The sequence below is a fragment of the Delphinapterus leucas genome, chromosome 5 (genome assembly GCF_059928025.1).
Source record: "Delphinapterus leucas isolate spDelLeu-1000000601 "Yukka" chromosome 5, BTC_Dleu_Yukka2, whole genome shotgun sequence".
Classification (NCBI taxonomy): domain Eukaryota; kingdom Metazoa; phylum Chordata; class Mammalia; order Artiodactyla; family Monodontidae; genus Delphinapterus; species Delphinapterus leucas.
The window spans coordinates 31,483,672-31,509,492 of record NC_143133.1 but is presented as its reverse complement, the minus strand read 5'-3'; the positions used below and the strand labels follow the sequence as shown (position 1 = coordinate 31,509,492).

Below are 25,821 nucleotides of genomic sequence, written 5' to 3'. Positions count from 1 at the left end.
TCAACACAGAAAACAAGCAGGTCAACCATAAATCATTATACTGTATCTCCAGGGTTACGTATAGTGCTATCTATGTCCAGTAATCCCCACTCCCTAGCTACCGGAAAACCCTCTCATATTCCAATTCCAATACTTAAATTTCTGCTTTTGAAAATATCTGCCCCAATTAATATATGTAGCTTTATAAAGAAGCTCCAAATGTAATATAGGACAAGACTTTAGGGCAGAAAAAGTGGAAAAGCAGAACTTTTTAAGAACTTACAGAATTGAATGCATCTCATTTATTAAAGCCCCCTTTTCAAAAAGATTTAATATCGTTTATGTAGCTATTAATCAATGAACCATAAGTCTTTTACTTTTTCAAGTCTACGAAGTTCTAAAACTTACTGACATCGAAGAAATGCATCCTTCCCCTCTGCACAAAATCTTAGTTTTGAAACACCAAGTAACTGGTGAACAAAAGCTGCCTTTGTGTTTCTGACAGGATTTTGAATCAACAGGCCTGGTTGTAAGGTCCCCAACTGTAAATTTTCTCTGAAAAATTTGTCCGAAACTCTGCTGAACTGGAAAGTTCTACCTCAGTTTACTGGGCTAACAGTTTTGATGCTTGTTTTATTTGGGGTTTATTTTTTGGTTTTGTTTTGGAAAAAGGAGTGCAAACTGCATGAATTTAGACTTGCAACAACAAAATTCAGCAAGGAAATATGAATAAGAACATTTCAAAGTCTAGATCTTCTTCTCTTGGAAAAATGCTGTCTTTCCTGAATTTTACCATTTTCAGAAATAAGTTCCCATTATTTTCTCTGTGTTGCATTCCTAAGAAGCTTACCACATTTTCTGTACCCCAAGGCCCCAATCTAATTTCAGATTATCAGGCAAAACCCATTTCTTTATGATTCTATCATTAGCGCTCTCCAGCAAAGTAACAAGCAAAATGGCCACTGGGAGCATCCCCTGCTTCTCATTCACACCTGAGGGACAGTCACTACAGGCTAACCGAACCCAGGCCCCCGCTCACAACCAAGCATCCCACTCTTCCTAGACTCTCTCTTGAGTCCAATACTCTTCAAGGCTCTCTTCAGAGAAACGTGAATTTAGAATTTTAGTCACCTGGACAGGATGTGAAGTGGTACAGCACCCTTTGCTCAGCCACCAGCCTTGAGAGCAACACCATGGAGGCTAAGCAGAGACACGCTGAAAGCACAGGGAATCTCAGGTGCCGCGGGCTCACCAACTCCTAAGACTGCCCCTCAGCAAAAATTGCCATAATTGAGAATTGAGGTGACAACACTGTAATAATACACAGGAGACTCGTTATATAGCATAATCTATACGCTGGCCTGTTTATTTTTCCCTTCCGGAAGGACTATAATCTCTTGGAGGACCTGGAGGGCTTGCATGCTGCTGACTGAAAAGAAAATACAACTGCCTCCGAGGTGAAGGGTGGGCGAGGCAAGGCGGGTGAAGCACAGGGTGAAGCACAGGACGAACAGGCACAGCCCACGCCTGGGGTCGCTCCAGGTGAGGCATTTTCATCACTTCATACAAGCGTCTCTCCTTAAAACCTTTAAAGAATCAGACTCCATGCTTCTCCTTTGGTAAACCATTCTAATGTTTATTAATCCCTCCCTCTGAAGTAATTCTTCCAACCTCAATTCTTTCAGCAATTTAAGCCCGTTTTCTTTGGATATTCCTTCAGCGAAAACAAAGCTGGTCACAAACTCATTTCTGAAGAAACAGTCTTACACTTAGGGATGATTTCAAACTGCTCTTCTGCCTTGTCCAAGTCAGATGACCAGCTTCTTATCAGGCAGGTCCCTCTGGGGACATCGACAGCCACAAGAATATGTCAAGATTTGGATGGTGTCCAATTTCCAATGTGCTCGTGAAAGACTGAGAACTGTCTCAGATAGCAGAGGGCTTTCTTTTCAAACGGTTTCATCACTTGCACACACTGTACAGTTCTGGTTGAAAATAGCAAACACCCCAGCGCAGACATCTAATCTAGGGGAAAAAAGGCAGCAGAATTCTCGCACAGCTGCTGGAGGGCAGGGGCCACAAGAAGGGCACACAGGAGATACCGCAAGGCCGGCATGAAGCGCAACCTCCGGTGATGTAACTTAGCTGGGCCATAGCAGGGTCACACGTGGCCTCAGCCAACAGCCCAGCGTGCAGCAAACCCAGGTGACTCTGAGCCATCTGCAAGTAACCTACACGCAAAGAACCTACTTAACCGGACAAAAAGAGGAGTATTTTCACGGGTTTTGCAGAATCTGCTGGTCTCATAAAAAAACCCTCACAGGAAACACATAGCAGCCAGCTTGTCAGAAGTATCTTATTGGATCAAATAGCAATACAGCTTCCCTTTACTTTCTCCATCAATCTAGAGCAGTGGGCTATAATGTAGTATAGGAAGAGTACATAGCATCATCCGTTGGGGTGCAGGAAGAAAACATTACAATGTCCATACTTATTTTTATGTTAAATCACTTAAGCTTTGCAAAATATTTTTAATATACAGATTGTCACTGGGCAAACGCCCCCATTTACTCTGTATGTCAGATGGGCAAGAAGGCAAGTGGATTGGAGACAATGCTAACAATGAAAGCACAAGTAAAATCAAGAAAATGGCAAAGCTAACAGTTATCCTACTTCTAATAACAACTCTTTAAGAGCCTGTCTTAGAGCTAAAATCTAGGATGAGATCTGACAAGAAGCTAACTGAAATAATTAGAAATTATTTATTTTATTTGAAATAAGAATTTGCAGCTTCCATCTATGACCATAAACAGTGCCCTAAGTGTATACTCTAATCTGAGTTATTAGATGAATGTGTAATTCAGCTATATAATTCATAAATAATTACACAGTGGTCAAATGTTTTAACTGGTAGGGATCTGCAATCAAAAATATTCTCATCACTGAGTTATATATCTGAAATATCAACTGACTTTAACTTTCCTCCCTCCCAAAAAAGACTAAATCAACTCATTTTCTCACTGTACCAATGCCCATACCTACATCAGAGAGGGTATCCAACCTCTGGAAGGTGAGACTCAGCCATGAAGAGGCAGAGGAAGAAATGAAGGAAGTAGTGATAACATGCTACAACATGAATGAACCTCAAAGATACTATGCTAAGTCAAAGAAGCAAGTCACAAAGGACCACCTATTATGATTCCATTCTTACAAGATGTCCCAAACAGGGAAATCTATTGAGACAAAAAAAAAAAAAATAGATTAGTGGTTGCTTAAACCTGGGGTGGTGTGGTGAGGGAACAGGGAGATGGCGGGGTGACAGTTGAAGGGTACAGGGTTACTTTCTGAGGTGATGAAAATGTTCCAAAACTGACTGTGGCGATGATTCCTCACATCTGTGAACACGTTAAAAACCATTAAACTATACCCTTTGAATGAGTGAACTGTATGCAACGTGAATTACATCTCAATAAAGCTATTTAAAAATAAGTAATCACTGAATAAATGCTAAATAAATGAATAAATTCCTCCTCCCCAATTAAAAAAAAAGGCAAAGTTTCGAGAAAACCCTCCCAGACATGATCTCCCTGAGTCAAACTACTGTGGGACTTAATCCTTGTCCACAGGGCTACCCTGTGACTTTAAAACGACCAAATGGTTGCTTGTGGCAATGCAGCATCTGGATGACAACTGTGGGCAAGGAATTCTAGGAACATACTGGGGTGTGCGAAAAGGAGGAAAAGCAGAAATAGTTATGGGTTGGTTCCCTGAAGCAGACCTTTATTGGTCAGCAAGCCCACTGCATGGAACTATTCAAATTAGATGTCCAGATCTCACTTGCATGGGTTAGTCTGCAATTGGGGCGCCCCCAGAGGTTACTAATGGGCAACAAGATGCCCTCCCAGAGCCAGGCAGAAGCAGTGCTGGGTTCATTTTCTTTGCTTCTCAAACCATCAGACCTTGCTCTGCTCTAAGAGCAGAAACACTCCTTTACCAAAGCACCGAGGTCAATTCTGATGCTTTCAGTGCCGATAAAACAGCTCAAATGCACATCTCATGCAGCTCAGCAGTCTGGCGCCCAAAAGCCCAGTGACTGTGCTTCTCAGTCCCCGCAACCACTTGTTCCCACTGTGAGACAAGAATACCAAGGCTGGAGGGTTAGGAACCCCTTCAGAGACAAACAGCCGGTCAACGACTTGCCTAACTTCTTGTCAGTATTTTTTCCCCACCACGAAATTAGCAACAACAGAACTTAAAGAAAAAATTAAAAGCCTTTTAAAATTTATTTTTCCAATCCTAAGGAAAGAAAATTAATTTTTCTGCAGGTAGCCAACCATTTTCAAACTTCACATTGCATACACATCATTGAATTCATTCATTAACTATTTAGACAACCAACAAACATAAAATAAACACCTCAGATGTCCCTGAATTACAAACCGTTTTCTCAATTGTAGGCTAAATGTCAAATTTCTCTTGCTCTTTCCATCTTGGGAGGAAATATTTCCTTTTGAAAAATTTCATCTCTGACTAATTTCCCCAATTAGATACATGAGAACCCCTCAAAAATCTAGTTAATTTGATCTTACATTATTTAAATTTGGCTTTAGCTTAGAATTATTCAATAAATGGTATAGAAGGCATGAAAGCAAAGATCCTCAGGCCTGTGATTCACAGATCTATCTTGATACCTATTCCAAGCAGGTAGTCATTCCCTGCCATGGATTTTGACCAAATATTTCCCATATGCGGTAACTAAGTAACATCGTTTTCAAAGCAGTCGTTTCCTGCTGTATTTCCAACTATCAGGAAAATTTTCAAACTGTGAGTAAAGAAACAGAAACAGAGAGGTAAAAGTAATTTTCCCCTTGGACAGCTACCAAGTGGCTGATCCTGCATTTGGGCTTAGCCATTCAAGATCCAGGGCATGTGTTCTTAGCCCTACATGACATAAGCCAAAGGAAACTTGTCTACCTTCCTGAGCTTCTGTTTGCCTAATTCTAATTGTGGTCAAGCCTGACAATAACTCCTAATGTGGTTAAAGAGTACACAGAGCAAATGTCTCACAAGTTAAGGTTTCTGGTGGTGGTGCTAATGAAAGTGACACAGTACCAACAACAAAGCAGAGGAGGGTCTGACACCTAGCCTTCATTCTTACCATCAATCAACTTGGTGGCGATGTTGATAAACTCGCCCCTTTAAAATGCTTTATGATGGGTGTGTTAACTTACTTTAAAAATAAATAAACAGGGCTTCCCCGGTGGCGCAGTGGTTGAGAGTCCGCCTGCCGATGCAGGGGACACGGGTTCGTGCCCCGGTCCGGGAGGATCCCACATGCCATGGAGCGGCTGGGCCCGTGAGCCATGGCCGCTGACCCTATGCGTCCGGAGCCTGTGCTCCGCAACAGGAGAGGCCACGGCAGTGAGAAGCCCGCGTACCGCAAAATAAATAAATAAATAAATAAATAAATAAATAAAACAAAATGCTCTATAAATTATTGAGTTCTTTTCTTAAATAGTCTTAGGTTACTTACTATGCGTAACTTTTAATTTTAAAAAGTGTTTATTTATTAAAACAACTCTCCTGGCCCAACCCAAACAGAACTAGCTACACAAGCATTTTAAAATAACTAAACCAAATACTCTCTATCATACATCAAATGGTCCATACTGAACTGAAAGCAGGTAAAGACAGGTTGGCACATATGAAAACTACAACCCTCAGGAACTGTTCAGTAGGCTGCACCACTGCAGGAAGACCTGCCCACTCCTGTTCCCTGGGTCCTGCTCCCTCTGCGTTCAGCCGTGGGTGTCTGCACAAGTGTCTCTCCCTTCCTAAACCGTAAGCTCCTTGAGGGTGGTGACCCTGTCTTCACTGTCATGTATTTTAACAATGGGGCTCAGCACAATGACTTTCAAAATAAGTACCTTCAATGAATGTTTATGAGATGAATGATGAATCACACCTGAAATAAACATTCTTTGGTGTTTGCCTTCGTTCTACCAGGAAACCTGTTTTAACCCTAAACTTGAGGGTTAATTCAGAAACTGCTACAACAACAGGTATCTTCTTCTGATAGTGAAACGAAATAAAATGTTTTTTCCTGGTTACTGTACCATCCTACAAGAGTCAAAAGAGTATCTTCTCTTCTGAAATAAATTATAAAAAATGAGCCAAGCTAATGCTGGAAAGCATTTTCTTGGATCAAAATGGTTAATATGCTTTATCTATAAAAACCTCTCATAAATCAAGAAAGGTATGATCAAGTGATTCACATAAACATGTAAAAACACATATTTAATCTGAAATCTGCATAGACTTATTTCTATAAACTGTTTAATTCTACATAACCTAAAAAAATAGATTATAAATAAATACGTATTTTTAACAGGGTTTCATTTAGCATTGTTTCAAACAAGTAAAAACAAAAAAATAACACCCATAATTGAGGATAAAATCAATAAACTGAAATATTCTTATAACTGGATGGTATCCAGCCGTGACAATTGATGATACAGACCTTTACTTATTCACATGGAAAGATGAGCAACAATACCTTTTTAATGAAGTTATAATAAAATAATAACCTTATGAACCACCTTATAAAAGTACTTGTATTATAGGTACAGTGGAGAAAGAACATCTTAACAAAATATATAAATGAAACCATTATATCTGAGTGACAGAAATACAGGCAGTTTTATTTTTTTCTATTCTTTAATGAGTTTTCCCCTGACTTTTTAAAAACAATATTACTTTAAAACAACAACAAAAATCTCCTTTTGAGAGAAAGAAGATTGTTTCTAATAATTATTTTCTTAACAAAAAAAGTTTCTTCATTTTTTTAAGGAAACCCACTGTTGCAACTTCTCAGGAATGATCACAATTCCAGTTAATCCTAAACTAATTTCTTTTACTTAACCTAACATCATGATACCACAAAAATCACCACAAACAGCTCCTAGAAACGAAGCACAAACCACATTTTAATTGCTTATTGTGCAAAGAACACCCTTCGGCAGCAGATTTTTGCCTGTAAATACTCAGTTCTTATGGAAGAAGGAGGCAACGTCATTCACCAAAGTGATTCCAAGATTTACAAAACCTTTGGCCACACAGCTGTTTGATTAAGCTATTTAGTCCTTAAGACTTGAGGACACTGGGACCGTAGAAGTGAGCAATAGGAATTCCTATACAAGTCAGACATTTATCACCTAAGAAACAAACATTTCCTGGGAATTTTCAAGAACACATTGAGCAATCACATGGTTATGTGTGCTGAATGAACCAGAAGACAAATTTCAAGTATTCTTAGAGCTTGCTAATCAAGCCACCACTAAAGCTGAGCCGTTTACATTGTTTAATAAAACACAAGCATAACAGACACTTTTAATCCTCAAAGTGATTTATCGACATTGACTAAGGATTATTCTTTAGGGGGGGAACTAGCTTATAAAACGGGTCCCAGTTCCTAAATCAAGGCTATCTGACTTTGAATCCAAGTTCTACCACTTACTAAGCTTTGGAACTATAGCAATCAATATAACCTCTCTGTGCCTCAGTTTCTTGAAAGGAAAGACGGGAAGACTAGGTAGTGTTCACTTCATAGTGTTACACTGAGTATTTAAAAAGAAAAATGCAGGTAAAGTGAACTCATTAAATATTACATGCTAGTATATTAATACTATTCCTCTCCTCACCCATAGGCAATATGCAGTTCTGTTTTTCATAACCACACAGAGGCTTCTAATCAAGGCCCAGGAAGCTCCAGAGGTAAGTGATTTTGTGAGGCACAAAAAATTAAATAAATTAGATAAATTATGGACCAAAATGATGTCCATAATGTAAAATGTTTGGTTGCAGATACTGGTTAATTTTTAGTTTTCTTAACATAAAAGAGAAAACACAGGATAGTCCTTAAGCCAAACTCATATATGTCTGTCCTAAAACTTGCTCCTCTTTCTAAATTCATTATTTCCACTAATACTGCCCCCTCATCATCAGGCTAGAACTTTCACCATCTTTTTTGCATCTCCCCTAATTTTCCCTCCCTTCACTACATCTAACTTGTAATTTGCCCTTTCTAAATTCATTATTTCCACTAATACTGCCCCCTCATCATCAGGCTAGTACTTCCACCACCTTTTTTGCATCTCCCCCGATTTCCCCTCACTTCGCTGCATCTAACTTGTTGCCTTTGAACTCTGTGCTCTCTATTAGCACCATAGCTATTACTACCAAACATAATGTTAAAGACATTTATAATTCCATATACTATTTTATTTTATGTTTGCAAATACCATATAGATTAAGAATCATTTACATCTTCCTGATGAGAAATTCACTGATTCAACAATCATCTAGCATCTTCTGAGTACCAGTGGCAGTGATGGCAATGAAAACTGAAGTTGCAGAAAGCACCCTGCAGTGAGAGTCAAGGCCTGGTCCAAGCATGGTACCACTACTTACTAGCTGTATATCCTGGCAAATTAACTACTTTATCTGACCAAGCATTTCTTGGTCTGGTCTTACAGTGGTCCTTAACCACTTCCATGGCCTCTATGCCTCAGTTGCTCAACCCTCCTTATGCCTCAGTCTTCTCATCTGTAAAATGGGGATACTGGGGATATCACTGGGTTACTGTGAGGATTAAATGAGCTAACATACATAAAGTGCTCAGAACAGGTCCTGGCACTTACTAAATACTCAAAACTAATAGCTAATTCTATCCCATGGATTATACTTAATGCTCAGATAATTTCTAAGCTCAATTTCAGGTCTGTGATTCTGTATTAGCTTATATTTTATTAAAGTATCTCCATTTAAATATAGATTGATATCTGGTGTTACTGCCCTATATTAATGAATTTTAAAATTTTCTGCTCTATTTATTCCACAAATATCGGTGGAGTAACCTGCTCTATGCCAGGCAGTATAACAGGTTGTGAGCAACAGAGATGAGTAAGACAAGCTCCTTATCCTAAAGGAACTAACAGTGAGACAGAAAGACACGGAGACAACCAATGATTATAAGATGTGGTAACAGTTATGAAGAAGGTCCTGTGGGAACCCACAGGAGAGAGCACTTAGTCTTAACTGGTGGTGCAATCAGAGCTTCATGAGGTACCATTTAGCCTGGATCTTTCAGGATGAACAAGACTGTGCTGGCAGGGGAGAGGGAGCAGGGCATTTCAGGGAGACCAAGCTGTAATAACCTGAAGACAGGGATTTGGGAAAGCGTTTAGGATGCAGGTCTGGAAATGTCACTGAATCGTAAGCTGCAGGGTCTGGTGGTAAGGAGGCAAGGCTTGCAAGGTGGATGATTCCAGGTTGCATAAAGCTTTGAAAATAATGCCAAAGGATGTGGGTTTCATTCTGTAGTCAGTGGAGGAGGGAAACCCCCTGAGGTCTGACTAGAAGTGAACAGAGTGCCAGTGGTCTCCATGAGGCATAGCACTGAACTGGGCTGAGTGGAGAGAAAGTAGGCTTTGGGGCCAAAGTGCCTGATTGGTTTCTAGGTGTGCGACTCACTTGGGATATCTAAGCCCAAGTGAATTAAATTATTGAATGTCTACTTGATCAGTGTTTTTTCAAACCTTACTGTAGGTAAGAATCGCTAAAGTACCTGGTTAAAAGTGTACGTGGTACGTGTTATGTCCTGCTTGTCACTTCTGGTTCAGGACATTTGCAGAAGGGCCTACATATTTGCCTTTTGAATAAGAATACCAGTAAATTCGGATGCAGTTGGTCCACCTTCCACAGACACTACTACTAATGCAGAGTGCCAGGTACTTTCGTAAGTAGACGAGGTGGCAGTCTATGTTGCAGGTGAAGAAATCAAGGTCCAGAAAGGAGGTAGCTGGCTGCAGCCAGTCACTAGCAGACCCCGACATCTAGATCTTCAGACCCCAAACGCAGTGCTCTGCTGTAGCTCCCGTCGTGTACGCACGCGTCTCACCACTGTCCCGGCTCACGGTCTGATCAGGGATTATGACTAAGGAGATAAACACACTCTCCTTCGCCCCTCCTCCCTAGCCTGGCCAATAAAGTAGGAACTTCTGCTCTCTTGGCAGTGGCGGCAGCCTTTGTCTCTCCCACCCCCTCACTCACTTTCCACAAAGGAAAGCGACTCATCTCTGGTGATCTGGAGAAAGAACTGGGCAAGGACGGACTGACCCTTTGTTCTCCCTCTTGGGGCCAGCTTGCCCGAGCGTGGGTTTGTTCTCGTCTCCAGTTCTGTAGGAGGTAAGCTCCCTCCCCCTGTTAGGGAGGCCTGTGACTTAGTGGTGTGTTCCATCTGGGGAAGTCAAAGGAAGTCCAAATTCGTGTCACGGTTCAAGCCACGTTCTCCAATCCAGCCTTATTAATAATGAAGTTGACATTCTGCTCCCCATCTGTCCAGCTTCTTGTCTATCGCTGTACTGACTCTTGACTAGGAGAAGGCATGACACCAACCATAACCAAATATGAATGTAGTCAAGTGATACTTCTAAATGCTGACTTCAAACAAATGTTTTTTTAAGGTTAAATTGCAATGTTGGGTTAACCCCAAATTAAAAAGGTGCATTCATTGCCTTTGACTCTACAATTCCACTTCTAGCAATTCATTCCAAAGAAACAGAATTTGTGCAAAGATGTAGTTAGAAAATATGCATTGCATCACAATGTTGCTTAAGATAGAGGAAAAAAAAGTGACACCACCTAAATGTCTTACCAACAAAACTGATTAAATAAATTAGGCAATAAATTAGGCATTAAAAATGATGTTACAGAAGATATCCACTGTATACTGGTGGGAAAAAAGCAAGTACAAAATGGTATATTTTGTTTCCATTACCATGAATGTATAACATATACTTACGTGTGTTTATGTGTATTTCTAAGTGTGCATAGGAAGAGGTCTAAAATGCTGCATGGTGAGTTTTAAGAGTGATCATCTCTGACGGCAGGATCCTAAGAATTTAATATTTGCTATTCCTTTTGCTCATCTGAGTTTTCTAGTGTATTGCTTTTTAAATGAAAGTATTTTCTTTTTATTTTCATAAAAAATAGCTAAGCATTACTGAAAAGAAGTTGCCAACAAAATCTTCAAAATAATAACTTTTTGCTTTACATTTAATCAACATTATGATTCATTTAATAAGTGTTTTATGTTCTGAAAGGCAAATATGGTTATTTTTTATGAAAATAAACAAGTCTTCAGACCTTAAGAAGGGAAGGGCAGTGACTCTATCACTCACTAAATTGAAGCAGGTTCCTGCTGCCCCTGAGGATGGGCCCTTCTTTTCAGCATGGAGATTACTACACCCAACCACAGTTTCCATTCGCGTAAATTGCCTAGCACAGCACCTGGTGCATGATAGTAGTTAAAAAAGAAAAAAAAAAAAAAGTTAATCGTTTTCCCTTTCCAAAGAATTTCTTGAGTTTTAATTTTAAACTTTTAACATATACCAAAAAAAAAAAAAAAAAGAGTAAAAACCAATTCAAGCAATGTCTGGGAGACTTGATTCTTTTCCTAACCCCGCCAGATACTTAACTGGTTAGCCCGTTTGTAGTAAACGGTAAACATTTTTTACTTTGGTACTCCTGGTTTTGTTTCAGACTTTAAAAAATCTTAAGTGTTGGGGTCTAAGACAATGTTTAACACACTTGAGATAAGACCACAATACCTTTTTCCTTTGGTCCAAGTCATATGAACTACTGTGCCAAGATGATACGTGTTCATAATTATTACAAGGTATAATACATGATGTTTAAAACTGAAGAAGTCTACCAAGAAAGCTAACTCCACACTGAAATATATTTAACATTCACTGAGTTTTACTTAAAGAAAAAGAAAAGTCTTGAAAGGATGAAAGCTGTAATTTTCCAACAAGACTAGAAAAACACTGATTTCTCTCTGCTGCCTGGCCAACATATCCCCCCTTGGACCTGATTTTTTTTAGATGCCACGAAAGCTCAAAAGACTTAAGTCAGAAGAAAATTTGAAGGGGGAAAAGAATAACTCTCCTGTCGTCCTCTACATTCACGAGGCTCTTAAATCTCCTCTCTATATAATGTTTGCAGTGGAGAAAAGAAACCCAGCTGCTAAAGGATTAAGGAAAAAAAGTTTTCCTAAATAAAAATCAATTATTACCCCCAACCAAGGAGTTAAGAGTTATCTGTCAATTTCATATCAAATGTTAGAAGGATATGAGATTTTTAAACAAATCTTAAATTTAGAAATCCATTCCCTCACACATCTCATTCCCTTAGTAGAAGAAAATCAGGTGCTCTCCTAACAACTGCGAGAGAAAAAAGAGCCCAAGAGAAGAAAGCTGTCTCTGTAAAGAATATAATGACAATTCCCAAAACTTTTATTTTATGCTAATATTTTCTAAAAGTTAATGTAAGGCCTTGACCCAGTGTCCAATTTCCAGGCCTGTATGGTGCCATGGTAAGAACCAAAAATGTCTCCCCTTTCTCAGGAGCTTCTTGGATACAGTCAAACACCTCTTGTGGCAGAATTCCTACCAGGTGGGCATGAGGGCTTACACCATCTGAGACTTGTGCTTTGCTCCCATAGCTAAAAAACCGAATGCTTTCACAGGCTTTGTGCCATCTGAACTGTACATCCACCATATAAGGTAGGCAACCAGATATTAATATGCCTCACAATAAACAAGGAAACAAACTCTGATAGAGGTCAGATACCTTCCCAAGGCTTTGGGGGGGAGTGATGGACGTGGGTCTAGACCCCAGACCTTTTGATATCTTGCCTAGGACTTCCCTCTCCTCCACAGGCTCAGCCTTCACAGGAGGATCCCTACCTCTGCCTGATACAGACTCAAAAGTTTTGCTCTCCACATTGCTGAAGAATATAATCAATTTACAACACACACTGGCCTAGAAGAGTCAGCGCTGATGTTACCATACGTATTTAAAAAGAACATGCAGAATTTTTTAATATCTCAAAATACCTCAAGTGTTACTGAAAAAAGAAATGTCCTTTCTATCTGGGAAAGAATAAAAATGAATTGAGAAGCATTAACCGTGCAATACAGAAACATAATTGAAGATGGTTTTCTTCTTTATTACTTTATTTCCATCTCAAGCACCCTTCTGAAAAAAGCATTTCTATCACCTCTTCTTCTTCAATCAGGTTTCTAGGACATAAGTAAGAGATAAGTACTTCTTATGATCAGTCCTCAAATAAGGACCAAATCCCATTCTTTTTCACTCTAGCAGTGAGCTCTCCAGCTGACTGTTTTCAGCTGTTACTCAGAAACAACATTCTGAAGGACTCTGACTTCCTCATTAAAGACAATGGTCTAATGCTCTTTTTTTTTTCCCCACTGAAGCAACAAATCAGAGAAAACGTAAAATAATAAAATTCTAAGGATTTATTTAGCAGACACTTTCAGATTTTGCTTTTCATATAGCGTTTGGTTGAATAAAGACAGATCCTTTGGAAATATCCCCAGAAATACATGAAAAATTTCTACAACATTATTTATTCAGCAAATCTACTGAAGTGTCTATCCCGTGCTAGGCTACTCATGACATATAACTGTCTCATAATTCATCAGTCGTCCCCGATCAACCGATCAACTATCATTCACAGTTAATAGGCTTTATTGCAAAAGTTTTCAGGATTTTAAAAAAAAAAGGATTTATAAAAATATTTTTCTGTGTCAGCTTTTAACAGTTTTGGTAACTGTTTCATTCAGAAGCTGACAATAATAAGAGAAAATTAAAACTACACTAGAGCCATTCCTCTTTTTATGTTCTCGTACCTTCCCTTTGTCCACCCCTCATTCAACCTTTCTCTATATTGAGTAAAGTAGTAACAGGCTTCCTTTTTAAAGCGAACATAACAGCAACAGTAAATTACCATGACTAAGATCAAAACTTGATTCTGCAGAACTGTCACCAAGTTCCATACAGTATTATACATGGGCATAGCTAGAAACAATGGTCAATAATCAAAAGGTTTTTTTAGAGTCTACTTGCCTCCGCTTAGCTGCAAAAATACAATACATTTCTAGACCCTCTGTGATGTAACATCTCTGCCAGTCATATTTCTCCTACAGACGCAGGAAAGAGGACAGGTAACCTAAACTCTTGTTCGCGCTGTAATGCCCTTGCAGTTTTCCCTGTACGGATTGAAGGCAAGCAAGTAACATTCTTCAGTGAGCTTTATACTGATCTACATATAGCAAATGGATAATTTCAGCAGGCTTAGAGATTTGGCTAGAATGGGTATTGTGTATAAATGTACTGCTTTACAGAGACTTTACAGTCCTCTGAACAGCCTCTGATAATAGTCTGCAAATAGTCCCAGCTAGATTGTCTAGATTATCAGAAGCTGGGAGTTAGCAATCCCTGTTCCCTATCCATCCTCTGCTCAACTCCTGACTCTCCTTTTTGGTGCATTCAATCTCCCCCCTTACTCATCTTTGTTGTTGGTCTCCAGGGCATTTTAGGGCTTTGTGCCTCCAAATCTTATAGACTGATAATTTATATGCTTAAAGTGACTTCAAAGCTTACAGCAGAGTCTACAGTTCCTACAGGAACTTCACGAGGTCACAATTAATATTTAAAAAGTGATCACGAATCTAAAATATATTTTTAAAATTATTTAAATAAACTCCAATGGCTGCCTTTTCCAAATGAGTAAGGACCTGCTGGGACAGTACAAAGCAGTACTAAGTCCCTTGATTGCTACAGTATTAGCTTTCTACAGACTGGCTCAGTTTGGCATAATGACTGAAGTAATAACTTTAAAGATACAAAGTTTAAATGAATACCCTCTTTTTAAAAAACTTCAGTCCCATGACAGTGGCACCTATATAATGCTGAGCTCTACCTTTGTCTGGGAATAAAACATATGTGCCTTTCTGCCGGCCCATGGACAGTGCTGACACACTTTCTCTTTAAACTTCAAGTTTATCTTGAAATCACAGGGAAACCAGTTTTATAAAATTCCGATTTTGTCTATAATACGTAAACAAGGAACGAGGGGAGTCAGAGAGGAATGGAATGATCTAATTGCTTCAAAAAATGTCAGTCACATAAACCACAAACAGTTCTGCCTAAAGAACTAACAGGATTAGTTAAAAACAAAACAAGACTCAAAAAGTTGCAAAAATTTCTCAGTTGATACTATGGAAGAATACTTGTGAGGTAACAAGTTCGAGTCCAGATAGACCCATTTATGAGGCCCTTACTCTGTCTTGTTGGAATTACACGAGTCAGTCTGCAAGACAGAAATGGATTAAAATAGTTGGGTTGATGAGAGCCAAGTCCAGGACCTGTAAGGAGGCAGGGGAAGGGGGTATTTCAAAGAGCAACATTTTCTGCAGGTTGGCTTAATGGTCTTGTTTTAGTGAAACTGGGTTGTTCTCATATCTTTATGAATGAACAAGAAATTTCTAGGGTCATTTCAGAAAAATCTATCGACTAAGGATCACACTTGTGCAGTACCAGTCATGCAAGGGCAATATTAGCTCCTGAAGGGTCACATGTAGCATGGGCTCCCAGGACACTTGAATTAGCATGCCGTTCGGTCATAAAATTTCTAAATTATCTGAAGGGGAAATGGCAATCACTCCCAGTTATTCTGACTGTGGTCCTTTCCCAACTTTGTAGCAGTACAATTAAGATGAATCAAACAAGGATTTCCCCGGCAGTCCAGTGGTCAACACTCTGCACTCCCAATTCAAGGGGTGCAGGTTCGATCCCTGGTTGGGGAAGTAAGATTCCACATGCCATGTGGTGTGGCAAAAAATAAATAAATAAAAGATGAATCAGACAGAAGAGTTTGGGGCCCTGAGGAACTTTCCCACACATTCTCCTGACATCACATTCAAATCTGAGATAGAATATACTTTCTAAAACTTAACTTCTCCTGAACTTGAGGTAAAAGGAAAATTTAATATACTTAGCTTCAAAAAGTACACAACTTAGATTAGAAAATTTTAAATAATTTATTAGTAAGTCAAATGAAGTAGCTCCTTGCAGTAAAGTGAAAAAACACTTAAAATTTTTGCTCAAAACATAAACTATAGTCTCCCTGTACCCTTGAATTAAGAAGCCATAGTCTCCCTATTGATTATTGTTTCTGTGATTATTTTCACAGCCAAGCAGCAGTGTGATGGACAGCTGGATAAGTGTAAGCTTACTGATTAGACATGTCCACCTACTTCCTTAATTCCAGATGTGAACAATGGCAAAAATCTAATTTTAACTGTAAGCAAATACAAACATGGGCGGGGGAGGTTAAGACAAAGTTATAATAGGTAAATTCTGTTCATCAAAAATCAAAATGTTGATTCCCTTCAGGTAAAAACCATACAATAGAAATGAGTTGCTCAAAATAACAACAACAAAAAAAAACCCCGAAACATTTTAATAGCAATGTCAACTAAAAATAAAAAAGATGAAATTCAAACAGAAACATCTTCCTTTCCCACCTAAAAATCCATCCTCAGATCACAAAGAAACAAACGATGCAGTCTGCAGTACGATCCTGACCAGGTGTTACTGTGGTTGGTGTGACCCGAGCTGCAACGTTTGCTGGCTGGCACTTCCTGAGCTAAGTCTGCTGCTTTTCCCTTGAGCAGCTAAAGAGAAATGAGATGTTTCTCTTCAGAGAGAGGTGCTAAACATTTGGGTTGCATGAGGGACAAATGGAAGTTTGACACCTAAGATGAATAACCACAGTGCATGAGGCCAATGGGAACTTTCACTATGTATAAAGCCAGCCGAGCTCACTGTCACACAGTATTCAAGCACACAAGTGCCAGGACCCAGCGCAGGAGGCAAAGAACTATTTTTTCCTTTTAATACATTACCATTGGCCTCCAAGGATTTTCATAAATAAGACTCAGAGAAAGTCTTCGGAGTACGCTTTTAATAAACTCTCCAGGGCCCTTGCTCTGAAATATTTAAAAGGCTCCTGCATCCTCTCACACTCGATGAAGGCGACCACCTCAAGCCAAGGTTTACTGTGCTTTAAGAACTCATGACACCAAAAGTGTCATTATTACAGGTGCTTTCTTGCTAGGCCCAATTTATCTGAACCAAGAAGTCTTATTTAAAATTCTATGAAACACCCTCACAAGATTTCTGGTATAGACACACCTCTAAGAATTTCTGTTCTAGAAGGGTGTAATTAGCCAATTAAAATTTCCCTTCAGATGGAAAAAAAGAAAAAAAGCTTGATTGGCAAAGGTGGTTCTCCTGTGTAGGTAATACTATATTTAGGTCATGGGTAAAAGCTGTGCGAGCATACATATGTCAGTGTTTGCCTAAAAAAGAGCAGACACATAATAGAATTGTTAAAATGAGCCACCAGCAGAAACATTTCTGTGCGTGCCAGTTGGATCATCCGCAGTTACATGTGAACAGAAGATTCTGTGTGGGGAAGGGCTGGTCAGGGCCCTCCCTCACCCCCAGATGTTTTTCTAATCCTAACACCTGAGGGCAGCAGATACAGTAAACAAGCAGTTGTTTGTAATGCAAATCCAAGTAACAGGGCTGACTTGGGACTGCTCCCAGGCAAAGCCCAAACCCAAATGGTCACCCTGCTCCTGACTCCTGACACCCTAGATGCAAACCTATCACTGTGGATGTCAGTTGCACAAACACTCAGTCCTGCTAAGGACAGAGTTAAAGAGAAAGAGGCAGAAGTGTGGTTGGGGTAAAGAGGAGGGGCTGCCTTCCGGTTAAAGTGTTTTGGGTCTCAGACACACTAAAAACAGCTGTTAATTATTAAAAACCAAAGATTTCAACTCACTTCGGTCAGACCCTAAAAGAAAACAATTGAACATTGTCTCGTGGTTAAACCTGAAAAGCTTCTCAAATTGTGCAAACTGCAGAATATCCCAAGAAAGGTGCCTAAAATAAATGTGTTCTAAAATGTAACAGAATAAAGCAAGGCAGCAGATAGGAGGGTAAGGTAACTGTTTCCTGACCACACCCCTTTCCTCCACTCTACACCCACCAACATTTATTCTGGCCACAAATCTTTCCCAAACAATGAATGACTGTTCAATTCACTGACCTCAGAATTTTAATACATACACTAACAATAAATACTTTCCATTCTAACAATTTAAAATGATTAGTATACTGAGGGGGTAAAAATGCTGGTTTAAGGAGGAAGAGAAGCTTAATTTTCAGTATTCTTAGGAATAATTTATAAATATCAATAGACTTTAATTATACTGACTTTTTAAAAATTATTGCTTTGAAAGGAGAAGTGGCTAAAGAATAAATTCCACAAATACTTATTAGGCATTAACTGTGTGCACACCCTAAAAGTATAAGATTATTTTGGTAGCTATTTTCTATTGTTACCAAGTCAGAGACTATAATTTGATTGGTTGTTCTAAAAAGCCTTCAGCAGAAGTCTTCAGTTATTCCCTATCTAAAACATAGTCTCCTCCCCCTCCCCTCCAAAACATCCAACAAAAGAAAAACAGCCCAACTTTAAAATATCTGAATGTACACATATTTAATTCAACAATATAAAGTCTCCTACAAATTTTAAGACTCAGAAGCATTTATTTGGGTGGTCTCTAAATGTTAAAAACCATATTTGCTTTTATTAGTTCATTCACTTTTTAGATAAGAGATTTATATGTACCACACACACATTTCTATCATTAAGTATTAGAAAAGCCTTTTAAAATGTGAAATCGCTCTTTCCTATAACAACCATCACAAGATTTCCAAGATGTCCATTTTAGCTGCTATATGCAAATTAGAAAAATCTCATTCCCTACTTAAAAGGTCAAATATCTTTTTGGAACTTGTGGGAAAAAATTATAACTTCTAAATCACAGTGCCCGCATAAAGTGGTTGTATTTCATAGATCTATCGCTTCAATAGTTGAGGGCCACAGATAATCAACATAACCATAAATACTCTTGTTTGTTGATGACTGGTTAGGAGGTATTCCTCTCTCCTACTCTGTAGTATCTCATGGCTCCCAGATTCTGTCCACTGAGGTATCAATGATAGTACTTGCCCCCAGATGTCTGTGACTGATTTTTTTTTTTTTCACTTGGTGAAAGCAGTGGGCTAATAAGGCAAAGACTACAGGTTCCATTTTATAATCCTAGATTGACTCGCGGGAGGGCCAGTTAGACTGAAACCCTCATCCTCAACACCCAAATATACATGTTTTTCATTGGGGTTTGGGTGGTTGAGGGAGAGTGAGGCCAGAAAGAAGGTATATATATTGACGGAGCAATAAAAACCCATCACTACCTACGAAGAGACAAATCTCAGGGAGAACTCCATCACCAGCACATTTCACATTCATGTACTACAGAGGTAACCCTTTAGCTGTTTTCTTACTATATAAATGAGGTCTCCATGTTATGCATAATGTGTAAAGCAGCTATAATGCCACTGGATTTTTAAAACTTGAAAGTTAACTGAACCCCGAGATAAAAAAGAACAATTTTCATTAGAATTATCTTCAAGTGATACTTTCTTAACAATTGACAATAACGCAAAAAATAGCTCATTCCTCCCCACCCCCAAACTGATTTTAAAGAGACATTAGCTAACACAGTGAGACACTGTTTTAAAAGCTGAAGTAACATTTCCAATATTCAGCTCCAAATAAGCCAAAGGAGTTCTGATTCTACATAGCTTATGGGCAATGAAACACATACAGCACTTAGTTAATTGAAAGATTAAATCAATTTCTCTCATCAGAGTAGAAAGCAAAATACTCATAAAATCATGAATTTGCTGATTTAAATTCAATGATTCCATGATAGCTCATGATCTGTTTTTTATTATCTTAACCAATACCCCAAAAGCTAAAATTCCAAGTGCAAAACATCAAAAGTAGCAATATTGTATGTAAGGCAGCCATTCCTCGTAGCAGGTCTTATTTAGCAACGACTGGTCATACATAATGAAAGCATTTCCAGTGTCTAAAAAAACAAACATTTTGCCAAAATACAAAGTAATTTACACTTCTGAAATAATCTGCAACATCAGCATGTTACTCACTGTTCTCGGGATGGGCGGAGAAAGAGATCCATTTGACATGTATGGGTCATTATTCATGTTTGGCATCATTATGTACCCGGAATAACTCGAGTAAGAGGGTCCCTTGTTGTAGAGTCCTCCATCTGGATGCTTTCCTGAGAGAATGCAAAGAACAATCAAATGTGCTTTGACTTCCTTCTTATATCGCTGTATTTTTCATTGAAAAGTTAATAGTACTACTACAAATCACACCTTACATAAGAGATTTGTTTACGAAGTATTGTAACTGGATTATTATGCTCTATTTTAGATTGACAGTATTTATTCCCTTAAATGGCTTAGCAGTGAACCAGATGTTTTAAAAACATGTGGTTCAATTTATTGCCACTACTGACTGGTTTTTTACTGGTGTTTTTACAAAAATAAGTGTTATCCATCTAACTTAATTTGTTCTAATACTAACAAACTGGACTAAGAAATACAGACACATGAAAGAAGGCACAAAGCTGTAATATAAATATACTAGGCCATTCAGCTATACCCACACGTATATATTTATACACTTGAAGTTATGCTCCATCTTATTGGCAAACTCAAAAATTCTACCTGTGCTTCTAGATTTCTGGAAAATTTCTAGATTTTACTGAGGGAGCAAGTTGTATCTAGCATATGGGCAACTACCGAAATTTATGAAGGATTAACTACAGGAGACTTAATTTTATGTGCTACACTTACATCACTCTGGTAAAGAAATGTGTGTTTGTTCACTGTATACATTTCTCCTCTTTAATCTGTGTAACTACTTTGTAGCTCAGAAGGAAGCCTGATATTATAGTTCTCTTCTCTTCTTCCCCTAGCTGACATATTGTATATGCGAACACCTCATTCTGGTCAGGCCAATTGTAAGTAATTAAAGGAGAACAGAAATGTAGACTGTTCAACAAGGGAACCCTAAAGATTACAGATTCTTTTAAAGTCACACGGAGTTCTCCTTAAATCTTAAAAAATATGTAGAATTTTTACAGTTTTGAGCAAGAATCGGAAATGGGGAGAAAGTCTATCACATTCCATATGCATAGTTCTTAATTTTAAGAATAACGTTTTATATTTTTACAAGTTAGATTCTTCTTTACTGAGCCATATTTAGTCTGTGCATACAGTGCCTGCCTTCTCACTGTAACACTATAACAAGAAACAGCAATTTCACAAATGAAAGCCCATTTGAAACTATTCTTGTTGGAAAATAAATTGGTGTAGACTGTCACTCTTTATAACAATGCAGGAAAAAATAGTAAAGATCTACAATTAGAACTTTAGGTAAAATGAGAAAACTAATTATAGACATTTCTCTTCCACAAAGAATCTGGAAGCCAACAGAAATTCAAAAGCCCCTAAATCATTCAGACAGTTTTTAAATTATGTAACTATACATTAGTGATAAGCAATAAGTTTCCCGGGTTTTCTTTCCCATTTTGTTACAACACAGGCACAGTCTTATCACATATGATTCAAGTTTCTTGGATGCAAACAAAAACAGCAAAACATACCTACATTCACAAATTGCACATGTTAAATGTTAAGGTTGGGAAAGATAGAATTAACATCTTACCGTCATCAGGGTGTTCTCTGGCCTTGTCGTGGTAGGAGTCCTGAGAGGTTTGTGCTTGTCTGGCCACCTAACAAGACGAATCCCCACCCCCAAAAGAAAGATCACTTTAGAGTTTGTGACAATGATGATACGTGTGTATCCACTGGTAACTCAAAAGAGGAGAATCAGGTGCAACTCCATCTACTTGTTTATTAATCTAAGAGGATAGGCTAAGGCTGAGTACTGGGAAATCTTTCTCTTTTCAACATGTGTTTTTGAAAATTATCTACCCAGGACTACCAGCTATAAATGATAATAACAACAGAAACAAACTTGCGAACAATCCATATGCTGTTCTGACCACTGTTTACTAAAACACAACAAGGCTACTTGGATACCTAATACGACAAGAATTTGAGTTAACGGCGGCGTTAATCATTTTGATGGCTTCTTCAACCACTGTTTACTTCAATCAGAGCTGATTGACAGCGGGCTGAAATATTTTGCAACTGAAAATGACATTTAACTAAAAACAAGCCCATCGCTCACAAATGGAGATCTTAGGCAACTGTCCCAAACCAATCCCAGCAGGAGCTCTTCTCCTCATAAGCTACCATGGCTGGCTCAGTGCAAGCTTACAAGAGAAAAGTAAACTGTTCTGTGGTTAAAGGAAGGAAAACTTGAAAATTGGGCTACAGACTTCTAAAAGGTAGCCCAGCTAATGTCAGTTTTGGTAACCATCATCCACCCAGACTCAACCACCTGCAAATCAGCGGTATTACCCCTTCACTGTCTTCCTTGGGTCTGCCCCATGCCCACTTACCACTGGTAAAGATTAACAGAGCCCTAATAGGAGTTCTGGACTTCAAATGCAGCACCCTTCTCCCCAAGGCAGAAACGTTTAGAAAATGTGAAGTGCGTAGCAACTTTCCTTATAGAAAAAGAAAGGACGAGGAAAAGGAGTAGGAATTTTAAAAGGCTGCTCTACAAATATGAGTTTGGCCTCGAATGTTTTGGATGTCATTTGGTTCCTGGGACATCTGTCCTCCCACTGGCCTCCTTCCCCCCATACACACATAGTCACAAATCTTTTAAGTGGAGCTGGGTGTGCCCTGGCCACCCCTAGGTTCCCCCCTAATTGGCATATTGGGATGAAAGACTCAGGGTATGGAGAACACCCCTATGCTCCCCTTAGAACCCAGGCCCCCGGGCTTCCAAAATGCGTACTCACCCCTGCCATTGGGATAAAGAAGGCAACTCTGAGGTGTTCTTAAACTTACTGTTTAAAACCCAAAATGTCCCCGCCCCCAAAACCACACGCTTTCTTTTTGGGGGCAGAAGGATGCCATTTAAGGAAAAAGAATATACCCTCCAAATTTCTTTGGAGGGAAAAAGCGTTGGTGAAATCATCTGAGTGTCAGGACTTTTCTACCGGATTTCCTCCAAAGCGTTTCCCAGTTGTTGAACAAGGGTGGCCAGTAGAGTGTCGGGTATCAGGGTCCATCCGCCCCCCCCTCCCCCCTCTTCTGAAGCTCTCCGCGAGGCCTGAAATAGCCCTTCCGCGAGGTCCTGCTCACTGGCTTTCTCTCGCCAGCACCCACGTGTCTCTATTTACTCTACTCGGGTTACCATCGCTATCGCCCGCAGCCGGCCAGGAGATGTGATAAAGCGCTTTCCACCCTCCCCTGAGTGAGTGCACTGGTTTCCGCTGCATCTCTCCGACTCGCCCTTCTGCAAAGATTGAAAGGCCTGATTCGGGCCCAAATCAACCCCAAATATAAGCGTACTTTTTTTCTTTACGTGGCGATGATTGGAGCAAGCTAGTGTTGCGGGCGGTACTGCGAGGCCCCCCCCCGCCCTGGGGTGGCTCGGCTCGCCCACGGCTGCTGGCAGCCGGCCCCAGAGGCCCAAAGGACCCGCGCCCGCACCGCCCCCGCCGCCCGGGCGCGCGCCCCCTCGGCCGGCCGGCTGCGCAGCGGTTGGGACCGCCCCGCCTGTCCCCGGCCCACGCCCGCCTCCCCTTCCTCGGGCCTGTGCCTCTTCTCGCCTTTACCTAAGCCTTTGGTGGTTTAACGCACTTTTGCAGAGACATCTACCGAGAAAGATAGCGGGTGCACTCTGTCTTCCGTCCTACGGAAGAACTTCTCAGTAGTGTTGTTCAGACATCCTCGCTTTAATCGCACTCCCTAAACCCCACTAAAAAGTCCGAAGGCCAAACATGATGGGTTAAGGGCAGGTTCTCCTGGCCGCAAACCAACGGTTTAAGTCACCAAACCCCAAAACTGATCCACTTGGAATGTTTCCCAGCACACCACACACACACACACACACACACACACACACACACACACACACAAAGAAAGAACACTAACCAGGAGCCCAGCCACCCGCCCCCATCCCCCCACCCTGCAGACCTAATCGGGACCCTTCAGCCAGGGCTCTCCAGCGCCTTCCCTCCCTTCTTCCCTCTCTGCTCTTCCCTGGGACCCGCCACGCCTCTCAAAGCTCGGGGCAGCAGCCCGCTCACCTCGTGTCCGTTGCTCGCCGGGATGATTTCGGATTCGTTAACCAAGGAAGACTTGATGTCGGCTAAGTCACCTTCCTCTTCAGGGTGACTGATTTCGGCGAAAATCTTCTCCTTCTGGGGATCGCCCTCGTCTTTGAAGGGGATCATCTCGTCCGTGGCGCAGAGTTCCGGGTCCCCCCCACCGCCGCCGCCTGCCCCGGAGAGTTGGGGCATCCCGACCACTCTGTAATCTCCGCTCCGCTGGGGGAGCACCCCAGGCGACAGCAGAAAAGAGAAGGGGTCAACGAAAAGGGGAGGAGGAGAAGGAGGATTGAAAGGATGCGTGAGGAAGGAGAGCAGGCGGAAGCCGGGCTGGAGAGCGCCTGGCTGGCGGCCGGCAGCCGGAGCTGCTGCAGCGGCGCCCGCGCCCCGGTGGCCGCCCGTGCCTTCCCACTCCGCAAAGACCTACGCCCGCGCCCGTCCCCGACGCCGAAAGACACAGGGATGCGAGGGCCGCAGCAGCTGGCGCCTCTGGGGGCGTCTGTGCTGCGCGCTAGGCTAGGCTGCCCGGGCGGCCGCCCCACGCCCCCAGCGTCTCCGGGGTCTGCGCGCGGAGGACGCCAGTTCCGGAGGAGTTTTGACTCTCCAAAGGCCAGTGGAGAGTCCGTCGGCGCGTCTCTACGCAAATCTCTCCACGTTTGCTTTCCCAGATGCCGATCTGGGAGTCTGTTTTCCAAGAAAAGAAGGGAGCTAGGCAAAACGGCTCCGTTTGTCCCAGTAGAGGCGGTGCAAAGAGAATCAGAAGATAACGAAATGTCCACTTCCTGGAGGATAAAAAAAAAAAAGAGCCACCCGGATTGGAGATGTCCGTTTTAAAGCTTCTTATTTCCTTCCCTTTCGCTTCGGTTTTCTTTCTCCAGGAGCATTTAATCTGCCAGAGGAAAAGGTGGGGGCGGAGGAGGAGGGAAAGAGAAAGAGAAGAAGTTTCCCAAGAATAAAGTTTGTGTCGGCGAGTGCAGGGAGTCGGCAGTGGAGGGCACGGCTGGGTCTCGAGGAGTCACAGCAGGGGCCTCAGACCCAAAAGATTCTGCCGGGAGCTGGAGCCGACACACACACACGCGCACACGCACGCACACACACACACACACACACACACAAAACCCGATCCCTCTTTGTTCCCGTCTCGAGTTTCCTCAGTCTGGCTCGCTCGCTCTTTTGCTCGCCGCTCTCCACGCCTCCGCCGCACCGCTTGTCAAAGCAAAGAGCTTCACCCCTCGGGTTCGCCAGGCCCGGGGGAGGGGACGCCCCGAGCTTGGCCGCGTGCGGGGCTGCGGGAGCGTCCCAGCTCCTCAGCCGGAGAGCGCGCAGCCTGGTCCCTCCTCCACGCCCTGCCCCGCAGGTGAGCGGCAGCGCCTCCCCGCCGCTTCTCCTCCTCCCGCGCCTCGGCGGCGCTGAAAAGCTACCCTCTTGCGTCGCTTCTCCTCCCCTTCCCTCCCCCGCCTCCAGCTCTCCTTGGCTGCCCGCTGGGGGGTGCGGGGGGGGGGGAGGTGGGGGACGACGAGAAGGAGGAGGTGATTGAGGACTTTTTTTTTTTTTTCCCAGAGCCTGTAGGACGAGTCCTAGGTTTTGGGGTGTGTGTTTGTGTGTGTATATGTGTGTGTGTGTGTGCGCGCGCGCGCGCCTAGAGGAAAGATTCAGGCAACTTGGCGAGCGCAGGAAGGACCCGGCGCTTCTTGTAACCCACGGGAGAGAC

The 25,821-nt window shown here is 41.3% G+C and overlaps 1 protein-coding gene across 7 annotated transcripts in view; it reads right to left on the bottom strand.

Moving 5' to 3' along the window:
- Positions 1–25,432, bottom strand: part of LEF1 (lymphoid enhancer binding factor 1) — a 119,214-nt gene extending 93,782 nt beyond the window's left edge. For 3 of the 7 annotated variants that reach the window (XM_022567097.3, XM_022567100.3, XM_022567099.3), the window contains exons 1-3: positions 24,090–25,432; positions 21,584–21,650; positions 19,996–20,129 (exon numbers count right to left, since the gene is read on the bottom strand). In XM_022567097.3, the coding sequence (XP_022422805.1) occupies positions 19,996–20,129; positions 21,584–21,650; positions 24,090–24,302 (414 nt within the window). In that variant the 5' untranslated portion in view covers positions 24,303–25,432. Of the gene's footprint in view, positions 1–19,995; positions 20,130–21,583; positions 21,651–22,793; positions 23,043–24,089 lie in introns of those variants that run through there. The other 4 variants (XM_022567098.3, XM_022567101.3, XM_022567102.2 and 1 more) reach the window with 3 other exon arrangements.
- Positions 25,433–25,821: the final 389 nt, after the last annotated feature.